The sequence below is a fragment of the Amphiura filiformis genome, chromosome 11, assembly GCF_039555335.1.
Source record: "Amphiura filiformis chromosome 11, Afil_fr2py, whole genome shotgun sequence".
NCBI classification, from domain to species: Eukaryota; Metazoa; Echinodermata; class Ophiuroidea; order Amphilepidida; family Amphiuridae; genus Amphiura; species Amphiura filiformis.
The window spans coordinates 46,762,635-46,775,874 of record NC_092638.1 but is presented as its reverse complement, the minus strand read 5'-3'; the positions used below and the strand labels follow the sequence as shown (position 1 = coordinate 46,775,874).

Sequence of the window (13,240 nt, the reverse complement as noted above, 5' to 3'; positions counted from 1 at the left end):
GTATAAATGTCGGTAATTCCATTAGGAATTAGTCACATTTACATTATTCTTTTGTATGAGTGCTTGAAAGGGATGACATTTTTTGTTATACGTAAGTTTTAAAGAATTTGATTTTCCAAATATAGGTCACCTTCCTTTAAAGAACTGTGCAAAAACAACTAGCAATCCAGTTGTCAGCGACAATTTGTGTTGCTTACAAATTAACTCGAGTTCAACTGCTGTACTAGCACTTTCTGATCAATATATTCGCTAGTCGTTTTTCCAGTAGAGCAACCAGATGTGGAAACAAATGTGTCACCAGAAATGCATGCCCATAGTGACTGTTTATTATGATATTGTCACCGAGGTATAAGTGTGTTAGTGTCATAGACCAGACGAGGAAGTCCTCTTTTAGTCTATGCACTAGCGCACTTGCTTTATAACCACAAGGTTATGGGTTCGAGCCCCAGCAGGACCGTAAGTGACTCAAAGATAGTGCAGGATACTTTGATGAGTGGTGTATGACAATATGACCATAAATCTCTGCTGTAATACACATACCTTCCAAAGCATCAATCCTTGATTAGAAAGAACAACCTCAGCTTCTACATTCACAGGACAAATGTGTTCTATGAACAGTCTCAGTACACAGATCTTCTCCCAAATTTTGCTGAAAAATATAAGAGTTATAGCTTCACAACACATTTGCATAACAATATGCAATATGGTAGCAGTGAAGTTAGCTCAATCGATAAGGTTTTCGACTAATGGTGAAAGAGGTTGCGGGTTTGAACCCTGGCGGTGGTTTATTACACTCTTGTGGAAAAATTGAGTTAGCTTGAAATTCTCCTAAAAAAGAAACTTCCTGCTTATTGTCTAGTTGTAACCTATATGAAACTCGGGGAGCTGATCCTGGTTGTGAAGGTCAATTGTGGAATGTCGACTCTTGGGTGCACTCTTCTAAGTAGTCCTCCAGTTGAGGTTTATGGAATGATATGGGGCTATAGATATCAGTGACAACCTGTAAAGTGTGCCGAGGCTTGTGGATCAATGTCTAGGCATTGTGCCTGTGGTTTTTTTTTAATGCAAAAAAATTGCACCTACCACATGTATATCATGTTTTTAACTATTCCAGCAACAACACCTTATATCAGAGATGCCAGCCAGTGTTGTCAAAAAATCCTGAAATGGCAAAAAATTTCCTGAAAATGTACTTTGCCTATACATTTCTACAGGGTCATCCGAGTAAAATTTACTGAAATCAGGAATTTTCCTGAAGACTGGCAACACTGTTATATACATTTCTTGTGGAAAATTTGTCTTTGAATTTGTTAAGTTTACATTACATTAACCTCAGATTTAATATTCTCAAATCCGAATCCTGAATGACTGCACACTTATAAATAGGAAAAATTAGCCTTTTTGTACATTTAGCCAATGGTCAAGCATTTACAGTTGTGCACCTAAAAATTCTGAAATTACTTTTAACTGTAAATCATAACCATACTGAAATGCAAAGCACAAATTGTAATGTCAATTACTTTATTACCTTGCGTTGTTGACTCTTTGCAGTGTTGCTTCCCCATAGACACCTTGTGCACCATGTATGACCGTCTGAATGATGCTTTCAATGATTGGTTTAGCTGTCTCTACTTTAGCAAACCATCCCTGTTGATAGGCCTGGTCTTTCCAACATCTGCCTTCTGGCATCAGTGATTCTACTGTCATCTGTATGGCTGACCCATCTAAGGTCTTTATGATGTAGAAAATAGATGAAGTAGAACAAAAGAAAACAACAGCAATGACGATAACAACTCATTCCAGGCAACTGAAAGTTTGCATAAAATTAGATCTATCAATCTAACTTGAATCCAGAATTCAACATTAGCAAACATTGGTATCATAGCTACAATACTGCCTTAACCCTGACATACACATTGACAAAATACTTTGCTTAGTCCAAATTCACGCATTTGGGGTCTATATTGTTTAGGCTCCTACAGGTTTCATGGCACAAAATAAGCTTCCTTAAGGGAAGGGGTATGAACGTTTGGACAGTATTTATTGTGGGACATTAGAGCACATCAGACATATTGAATTGCATTCTGAATACGAAGAATGTCCTTCTGATATCAAATAATTTTGATTTTTTGAAATTCGCAATTTAATACACATTTTATGGCAAATCATTAAAATTGGTATTTTTGATATTTAACAGTTCTTGAAGTAAACTTTATAAATCTGATGATTTATACTTAAAGTGTATGTATGTGTGAGAGAAAAAGTCGACGATCAATTGAAAATTTTGACCTTTTCAGTATTGAAGATATGGATTTTTTGCCCAAAACACCAAAAAAAAAATTAGGTCTTTTTGGGAAAAAATCCATATCTTCAATATGAAAGGTCAAAATTTTCAATTGACCGTCGGCTTTTCCTCCCTGCTACATACACTTAAAGAATATATCATTAGATTTATATAATTTACTTTAGGACTGTTATATATCAAAAATTTGAAAAATATCAAATTTTTATAATTTGTCATAAAATTTGTATTATATTGTGATTTTTAAAAATGAAAATATTTGATATCAGAAAGACATGCTTCGTATTCAGAATGCAATTCGATAGGTCTGAGGTGCTCTCATGTCCCACAAAAAATACTGTCTAAACGCAATAAACGCTCATTTTGGATCCCTTAAACTTCATTTAAATATTCAAATCACAATTTTTAAGCTTCCTTCCATGTTTTTAAAGTTATTGACATTTTCCACCCTATATAAACAGCCTTTTTGTTTGTAGGTGAGCTGCTCCGAGGGTGTTCTGGACTAACAAATTGCTGATAGCCTAAACCTTTTTAGTGCTGCCTAATCAAGATTTTATGTTTTACAAAATATGTTACTTACCATCTGCCCTTCTTGTTTTGTTAGTCTTGTCACATTGGTCTCATCAAGTAATGCTGGATACAGCTCTATCAGCCTGGCAAAGTGTGAGAGTCTGCCTTGTATTTGAGCATATGACAAATGAACAGACACCAAAAGCTGGACAAGCTTGTTGCTACCTTGAAGGGGTTCTAGTCTTCTTCTTGTTAACTGAGTGGTTAAATGCAGAGCTTGGAACACACACTGAAAAAGTAGTAGCAGTAATGTGATGCTAAATTTGTTGGATCATAAAACTATACTTTGGTTTGCCTCAAGTTCGGTAGTGACGTAGGTGTGTATTTCACGGGTCTCAATTTGCTGACACACTTCCAACATAACCGTGAAAAAGCATTGACATCAGTACCAAACTCGAGGTAAACCAATATGTATATATGAATCAACTTTTTTTTCATATTTCTGTTATATATTTCTTTACAAAATGGAGCCATACATACTTACAAAATTTGGTCAAATTTTTGTGCATGTTACTACACAGATAAACAATATTATAACAATAAACCTATGATGAACAATGAACTCACATTTGACATGATTATACAGGGGAAAGAAGAACCACACATTACACACTTGCACATTCTTAAATGAAATTACATTGGAAATACATGATGCATACATATAAGCAGATAAGCCACAGAAAAACTCGGCACATACCTGCCTGTGCAGGGACTTGAACCCCAGACTTTCGGATAGTAAGTCCGATGCTCTAAACATTTAGCTGCACAAACTGTGTTGATCAGTGTATTGAGGTGATTAAAGTCAAAATAACATTACCTCTAGTTCGCTTTCCACATTTTCTTTCTCAAAATTGGTCTTGTATTTCATTCTGATGAAATCTGCTAGATACTTCTGTATGAAATCTTCCTGCACCTCAGCAAGGACATGTTGGCTTAGCAACTTGCACCATGGAGACTCAATCATGAGGTTCTGAAATATTGTCTCAAGATTGTTGACTGGATTCATTGCTGCAATCAAACAAATATAAGGTTAAAAATAATTAAAATATACCATATTTGATCTTATCAGTGCTCTTTTCTCACTTACAGCAACCAACCAACCCTAGGGACTACCCAAGCACTCCTTCATCCAGTGCATATTTAAAGTATTAATGTACGACCTTTTTTCAGAATATACCTTTATTTTTTCCAAAACCGCTTTTTTTTGGCATATTTGTAATACTTATACGTGTTCCAGCTTACATCTATGAGCAAACTGTCAAATTCGCCCTATTTGTAGTAAAACAGGATGATTTTCTGTTGGTCCGACATATTATCATAATTTTCAGATTATGATAATATGTCAGAATGATCGCAAATCTTAATCTCCTTTAAGGCCAGTTTCGTTACGCTCCCTCTGCACATGTAGAGGGAGCATAACCAAACTAGCTGCATAGGAGACTAACTCTGAAGCTGCACTCGGCGTCAATCCAAAAAGTGTGAGATATTTCGAGTGATAGAGGTGTAGTTTATGATGTTGTTTCTTTGCAAATCTCTCATGTTTTTCGCGTCCATATGTATTGGGAATTTTCATAATGATTGCATATTATAATTTTGGAAGAAAAAAGAAAAATCTAAAAATTTAAAAAGATCGTACATTAAGGCTTTAAGTGAAATATCTATCAGGCTATTCCAGTCAAAGTCCATACACCCCTTTTGAAGACATGCCCTTAATCTCCCACAAGAGGTGTAGATTACAAATGAAATCGTCCATTCAGCTAACCCATTTGAAATTCACACTCCCTGTTTGGAAGATTAATGTCACATCTTCCATAGAGGGTGTATAGATTTTAACTGGAAGAGATCCAGGCTATTCTGTGAGAAATTAGTCAGTCAGGACAGGGCTGTTCATTGTGAATCTTCCTTCTTCCACCCCTCCCCCAACATGTGGGAGAGCGAGTTGGCACAGCGGTTGTTCCCTCGCCTTGCACCATTAAGGTCCTGGGTTCAAGCCACGACCATACCCAAGGACTGTATGTGCACTTGGTTTATCCCAATCCATGCTCACTCTTACAGGTTTTCTCCGGGATCTCCGTTTTCCTCCTGCTTTCAAAAATTGGTAATTAGTTGTATGGTTATCAAAAACTTTCTTCATCCGTGGAATTTGGGGAACTGCACTGCTTGCACAGACAATTTGTGGATGTTACAATCTAAGTGCAGATAGGTTTGCACTGGGATCAGCTGCAACCGGCTTACTTGATGCAATTTGATTGTGATGATGCACCATGGCAGTGAAATTACAGTGCTTTGAATCCTACAAAATCTGGAAAAACAAGCTATAAAAATCCAAAATTTATTTATTATTATTTATACGTTCATTCTTCCCTTCTCACTCAAACTTACCTTTGAGGTCCAAAGCTTGTTCATGCATAGTTTCTAAAAATTCCATCAGCAGCCACGAGAAAGGGAGTTTTGCTGTCATAGACTTATCACTACTTCCCACAACTCTCACCAAGGCCCTTTCTCTCAGTATATTATGCATAGGCGAGAGGAAGTCATCATATTGCAGACTTGATACCTTCGGATCAGCCAGGATGGCTAGCCATAATTGATGCTGCCAATGACCTGTTCCATGTTCCAGTAGAAGGCTCAGGTTGTCACTGCTGTCACAATAAGCTACAAGTTCTGCTAGGAGTGGGCTTACAATGGCTATGAGTCTCTGCCAGATTGCCTTCCTGAAGGTGGGTAATTGAGATGCATATTAGCATAATAATGTACACATCGTTGAGATCTCTGTAAATTAATGAATTGCAGGCAGTTATAACTGGTCAGTTTGTTTTGTAATGATATTATTGACTCTTATATGCGGCTCAAAGCTGTTTTTGCCATTGTCGCTGCCTGCAATAGGACACTTCACAGATCATGTATAGACAGCTCATAATAATCTGGTATTTGGGTGTATTCATGAGCTATTTGGGTGTATTTGGGATCCATTTGGGTGTATTTATATAGGGACGATTTTTAGTACAGAAATCTGGTATTTGGGTGTATTCATGAGCCATTTGGTTGAATTTGGGAGCCATTTGGATACATACAGAGAAACTTTATAGTAATATAGTATTCAACACACAGTATGAAGATATTGCAACTATACGAAACAGAAACGTCAATTTGGTCCACATTACTTGACAAAAAGAATGTTGAAGTAAAAACCCAGGATGAAATGAGATAACACTATTGTTGCTTATACATTGAGCTTAAGAAGTATATAGACCTATCGAATACTACATCACACGTCCTTTTAAACAGAGGCTTAACACGGGCAATTTTAAAGTCATTTGGAACAGAACCAGAACTAAAAGACAAATTGACAATATGAGCAAGGTGATCTTTAAGAACTTTAGCACCATCCCTGAGGAATCCAGCTGAGATTCCATCCAGCCCAGTACTTTTGGATAGATTTAAAGCACAAAACTCTTTATACACAAAATCGGTAGTAACATGTGAGAGCTGGAAAGAATTAGGAGAAACACCTTGATCAGTATAGTAATTTGTAAAAATATCTGAATCTGTAGTTCAGTTCAGTTTTATTCAGTTCAGTTCAGTTTTATTTCATCAAATTCATCCATTAAATAAATACAATATAAAAAAGCTTTTACAAACATCGTATAATATGGTGAAATGATGAGGATGCCACTGAACGCAGAGCGTGTTGTTGTGGCACCCTTTACAGAAGTTAGTATTAAATAATTATGATAAACTTTAGACTTTAAATTTTTAGAATAATAATAAATACAATAGCAAGATATATGCCTTGTGGGTTAGGTATAAACTAATTATCACAAGAGCTGTGCTTTCAATTATAAATCAATGAGTAGTGATGGTGAAAATAACAACCAAACCTACACAGTAGGTGTAAAAGGTTGTAAAATCCCATTATAATATAAAACAGTTCAGGCATGGCATAAGTATTACGGTACAATAGTAACAAAAATGTAAAAATTAGCCCGGTGAAAGCATAAGCACATGATTGCACGTGCACTTGCAACGAGTCTATATAATGAGCTAAGTTATAACTAACATAGCAGGTAACTATATATTTAATGCAATATTTTGTAAATTAAATCTACATATTTAATGGAACGATAAATTAACATGGTAAATGGTGTATAGTTCTGCAGAGCAAGAACAATGAAATGCAAAAGTGATAATCTGCATACAAGGCAAAGCGAGCTAACAAAATTTATCAAATAGCTTATTTTTAATATAACAAAGTAATAATAATAATAAATAAAGACTGGAACAATACAAACAGACAGACAAACGGGTCCGATTTGTTGTGGAACATATATACTGAATTAATTTTATGCAAGTAGATCCTGAAAAATGAGAAGGAAAAACCAAACAAAAACAACAACTGCAGGTGTAGGCTAATCAGTGTTGTACATATGTGCTGATGAGGATTTTTTAGAGTTGGATTTGAAAGATGGCACTGAACTACAAGATTTGATAGACTGGGGAAGTGAGTTCCAATAAAGGGCTCCTTGAATACTAATTATATTATCAGCCAATTTGGTATTGGACATTTTAACGTGGAAATCATTGGCTTGCCTAGTATGGTGATGGTGAATACTTTTGTTAGTTCTAAAAACTCCTTAATGGACAAATCTTTTGGGAGGAGATTGTGGTGGTATTGGAACATAAATGTTCGAGTTGATGGAAATAAATATCTTGCACCTTAAGAGTATTGAGTTGTTTAAAAGCGGTCTGTATGGGCAAGCCAAAGAGAGTTGGTGCATGTCCTAATAATTCTTTTTTGTATAAGGAATAATGAATTTATATGGGAATTATTTTTGTCAGCCCAGATAATGTTGCAGTAGGATAAGTAGGGAGAGCAAAGGTGTTATAAAGTGTATGTAATGATTCCTGAGGTAGATAGGGCGAACCTTACGGATAATACCATTATATTTAGAGACCATTTTGGATACATTGGAAGTGTGAGATTTCCATGAAACATCGTCATCAATTAATATGCCTAGAAATTTAGTTGTGTGAACTTTGTCTAAAATATGATTATCTATGAGAATTTTAATATCTTTGTTATGAATATTACTGTATTTATTTTTGAAAATCATGAAATTAGTTTTTTTTTTTTTTGAGGAAAGTTTATTTAGTTCGAAATGGTTACTAGTTCATTGTTAACTAGAGTTTCAAGGGAGTTTTAATCTTTATGTGAAAAAAGAATATTGGTGTCATCGGCAAATATGACGAAGTCCGCATTGTTGGAACAAAGAGGAAGGTCATTAATATAAATTAAAAACAAAAGTGGGCCCAATATCGATCCCTGTGGTACACCACATGTGACAGATGTCATATCAGAGGAACTCTGATTGAAAACTACATATTGTTTTCTGTTATTAAGATAGCTGCGTATCCAATTATTAGCAGTGCCTCTAATACCATAAGTGTCAAGTTTATTTAAGAGAATTTCATGGTTAAGTGTATCAAGGCTTTGCTAAGGTCTAGGAAAATACCAACTGTATGGAGCCTATTATCAAGATAATTGGTAATTTTGGTGTAGAGTTCGTTGATAGCCATGTAGGTGGAACGCTTTTGTCTGAAACCAAATTGTTTGGGACTAAGGATATTGTGAAATGAAATGAAGTCATAAATTCGGTTATATGTAACCTTTTCAAGTAGTTTAGAAATAGCTGGAAGAATTGAGATGGGTCTGTAATTTGAAAAGTCATGGGAGTCCCCTGACTTGAAAATTGGAGTTACTTTGGCAATTTTTAGTTTGTCAGAACAATGCCGTTTTGATTGAAGAGTTAAAGATATGACAGAGGACCTTGCTGATATTATTAATAATTGATTTTAATAGAATAGTGCTGACGCCGTCCACACCCGAACTATGACTAGCGTTTAATTTTGCACATAATTTAGTTAGTTCATCTGGTGTTGTTGGAGATAGAAAATGCTGTTCATTATGGAAGGCGTGGATCGAGCCTGAAAATCCCTGTCAGGAGATGGAATTTTATCAGCAAGGTTAGTTCCAATGTTGGTGAAGAACTCGTTGAATTTGGTGGCAATTTCATGTGGATTAGTGATTTTGGCACCAGAGCTATCAGTGAAAAAATCAGGGAGTTTAGAATGTTTGTTTCTCCCAAGTAGACTGTTCAAAGTAGACCACATCTTTTTCATGTTATTATTATGGAGCTCAATTTCTTTGGTGAAAAATGATCTTTTGGCAATTCGGAGGAGACTATTAAGGTGGTTCCTATATTTAGTATATTTAGTTTTATTATCATCAGTGGGTTTAGATATAAATTTTTTGTATAATTTATCTTTAGTTTTAATAGATTGTATCAGGCCTTTTGTGACCCAGGGCTTTTTTGGATTATTACGGTTGTTAGATTTAGTGTTTTTCATAGGACAATGAATATCCAGTAAAGTAAGTAATTTATCATAAAACATATTGTAAGCTACCTCAGGGTCATCAGTATCATATACAAGATGCCAGTTAGTTACAGAAAGGGCGTTATTGAGGCCTTTGATGTTATTAGGCTTGAGTTGCCTGACTCGTTTGACAGTTGGTTTGGGTGGCGAATTGAACCTGGCGCCCTTTGAAATAGTGAAGATTGGGAAGTGATCAGTGAGATCTGTAATAGTGATGCCAGACTTATGTTTACTTGAGACATCGTTGGTGAATATATTGTCAATTAATGAGTAAGAAATCACGCCATGCCGATTGCGAACCACACGGGTTGGACGATCAATACATGGGAAAAAATCATGCGAAAAGATCAAGTTGACAAATTGGTTGGATTTTGAACATTGATCGTATTTTAAGAGATCGATGTTGAAATCTCCTAAAAGATAACATTTTTTCTTTTCTCTGGCGATAATGTCCAAAGTTTTAGAAAGTTGGTTAATAAAAACGTCAAAAATCACATATTCTGGCTTGTAAATGATACCAACGATAGTGTTTTGTGACTTGTGATTTATCTCGACGAACACTGTGTCGCAATGACTACACTCAAGTTTAAGATCATTTCTTTCTCGAAAATTTATGTTTGGATTTATGTAAAGCGGCGCCCACCTCCTTGTCTTTCCTGCCTCATGCAGTTTACAGATGAATAATTAGTCAAGTCGACTAAGTCGGCTTCATGTTGATCATTAAACCATGTCTCACTAAAGCCGTAAATATCAAAGTGATGATCAAAGATGGAGAGATAATTTGAAAAATCATTTGCATGTTTATTGAGGCTCCTGGTGTTAAGATGCAGGATTGAGAGGTTAGTGGTGCTAAAATCGGTTGCGCCAGGCAAATCATCACCACCTAGATAATTGCAGCTATTGATTTTTTCATAGCTAAAATTCTGAGAGTCATCAAAAAATCATTATGTGAATTAAGTGAACAGTTGAATGAAAATGGATCAAATTTGATATCAGGGATGAAATCGGAAATAGAACATAAAACAATTAACAACAATAGCAACAAAAAAAAAAAGTTATGTAAAATACAAAAATAATCACTTAGTTAAGAAGTGATCAATTCAAATTAAATAAACTTAATAAATATTGACAAGTACATAAACCATAATAGTAGTGTTCATCAGAGCAAAACAGTGAAGCAATTATGGAACACAAAAGAATAGTGATACATTAAAAGGCTGGTATTCAGGTAGTCATGCATGGATCGATGGAGCGTCACAGAGGTATGACGAACAACGCTTGACCAGTTCAATCGACCATGTACAACTAGTACTAACATAGCTGTTAGAGGAATAAGTGGTAGTAATAATGTACTTGGAGCACATCAACTATTAGATAATCAACCACATCAAGTCCCGCATCAAGTACAGCAATTTGGACGCCAAAATGACATAATGTGTGAGTAACAAGATTTGTAAGCATAAGTGTTTCAAAACAAGGAAGTTACATGCAACTATTAACTAGGCAGTTTTAATAGTTGATAGAATTGTGAGTGATAAGTTTTTCTATTAAGGGAAGTTACATGCAACTATTAACAAGGCAGTGCGAAAGGAAAATATAACACAGAAGAGAGTGTGCCTGGTCACACTTTACGCACTGGTAGTATTATCAAAGTAGAAATCAAAAGTTGGTAGAATTGAGCATATACATCTAGAAATCAATTCAGAGAGCTCAAAGCTGCACAAAAGGCAATACATGACAACACAGGTCATACATAAATTAAAAGTAATATAATGAAACATAGCAACCATTAGATGAAAAACCATAAAATAATAACCATGATAACAACCAGTCAGTAATATTTAGCCATAACTGAGGTCAGTTAAATAAATGACAAACCATGAGTTTAGTAGGTCGGTGTCAACCATAAAGCATTGTGGAAAAAAATGTTTACAATGTCAAGTGCATGATTTGAGAACCATGAAGATTTGGAGATCAAATTGCCGGAGCAAAAGTAAGTCATGCATCAAACATTAGCAAACATTGTAAGTAAGACTGATATAATAGCCCATTACCCTAGTAAAAATGAGGATGCAAGTATCAGTTCTTGCGCAAGTTCTTGACCCTCAGAACAAAGGAAACTTGCAAATTCTTGCAAATGCTTGCATCCAAATGCTAGTATTTCGGACACTTTTTTGGTTTCTGCAAGTTCCTTGAGTGAATCTTGAGTGACCACGATCATGAGGAGTGTAACCAACTTGCATTTTACTTGACTTTTTATGCAATTTTATGCAAATATATGCAAGGTTTCATAATTGGCACCTGTCAATTATTGTTCTTGCCCTGTTATATGCTAATTTGTAATTTGGTCATCTACCAGTGTTCAGAGCTCTGTTCTGCCTAAGCTGCATGATGTCTGTTGAGTTGTCTATACCTATGGCTATACATAAATCATGGATCAGAGGACTTCATTTATGTGACCTCAAGTAACTGAATTATGTACACATCCATTAAGAAGATTGAGAGTCATGGTTTTTTTTAGAGACTAGAACTTAGAAATCTATAACCATTGCATAATTATGGTGGGGAAAATCAAAACTCAACCTGACAAACGCCCTAATCGCAAGACCTGCTGACCTGAAACAAGATTTTACCCTGGAAATAATCTCAGTTTCAATCAATATTCTTACAGTGCTACTGTGATTTTGTGTGCAGTGACCCGGGCCCACTGCAAATGGCAGTGCATAAAAAAGTTCTGAATTTTGATATTCCAAACAGAGATCGGAAGTTTAAATAATCAAAATCTGTGATGAAATTTACTATTTTACTACATTATTAAAGTTCTTCTGTCCCTCTCAACATCTCTGGAATATCGAAAAAATCGACTGTGCATAGCCCTGCTTCGGACCCTGCTTCCACTGATCTGTAATGCTACCTGCATACTAAAAATGGCATAGTGTTTGTTTTTTCATCAGCGTCATGAGTGTGATCTGCACCAGCCTTATCATTATACTCCCCTTTATCGCCAGACAAGCGGTGTGGACTCTGATTAGCAAGATTTTGTCTTTCACAAACATTGAGGCTCAGTGTCAGTCAATTAATAACACTGCCAAGTGTCCATGGGCAGCTGATGAGCAGGCACTCAAGTTTCATGCATGGTACTTGATCTTTGCTGGGGTGAGCTCATGTTTGCATGCGATAGGCCCAAGTTCACTGTTAACCATGCTCGTCCAAAATTGAAAATTATAGGCCTATAACTTGAGCCAGGCTGAAAAGCCTATAACAAGCATGTGGCATACATGTATACCCTGAACATAAGCCATTCTGTATTGAATATTTTGTGAAAAACTTTTATATTAATAACTTTCATAAAATCTTATAGTTCTAAAATATGATCTATTTCTATCTAGGATTAGTATGTCTTGTATAAAGCATTGTTATCTATTAATGCTATTATTCTTATCTCTTTCAGTTTAAATCACTAAATAACACTTTTCAGATTGTTTGTTCTTGTCTTATTTATCGATGGAGTCATTCATAAGAACTAAATACTCCTGTTTGGAAAGGAATCCAAGAATTATGCAAACCTTATAATTCTGAATAAAATCATTCTACTCCAACAATCACCTGTACATTATAATATATTTAGTACCCGAAATGGTAACCTGAGCTTTATTCCTTTGATTTTAAACCAATCCTCTCACATCCAATGCTGTATGATTTTACACCTCTCCTACTGCAATAAATATGCTTTACATTTTCTAATTTTTCTTTGCTTACTAAATTTTATTATCCGAACTGTTACACAACACATCGACACATCACATCAAAGCTTCCATTGGGCCCTGTTCCTTTTTGTAAGGAATTCTGATTATTTTATTTTAGTTTTTCTCCTGTAAAATAACTTTCAATGACTTCTATTTGCTATTTCTGATATTAATCGTATCTGAAGGG

The 13,240-nt window shown here is 35.4% G+C and overlaps 1 protein-coding gene across 1 annotated transcript in view; it reads right to left on the bottom strand.

The window, feature by feature from the left end:
• LOC140163729 (E3 ubiquitin-protein ligase rnf213-alpha-like) overlaps nt 1–13,240 on the bottom strand; it is a 175,020-nt gene that overhangs the window by 35,921 nt on the left and 125,859 nt on the right. The window contains exons 60-64 of the mRNA XM_072187044.1: nt 5,255–5,586; nt 3,690–3,880; nt 2,883–3,101; nt 1,529–1,731; nt 541–649 (exon numbers count right to left, since the gene is read on the bottom strand). Of these exons, the coding sequence (XP_072043145.1) occupies nt 541–649; nt 1,529–1,731; nt 2,883–3,101; nt 3,690–3,880; nt 5,255–5,586 (1,054 nt within the window). The remainder of the gene's footprint in view (nt 1–540; nt 650–1,528; nt 1,732–2,882; nt 3,102–3,689; nt 3,881–5,254; nt 5,587–13,240) is intronic.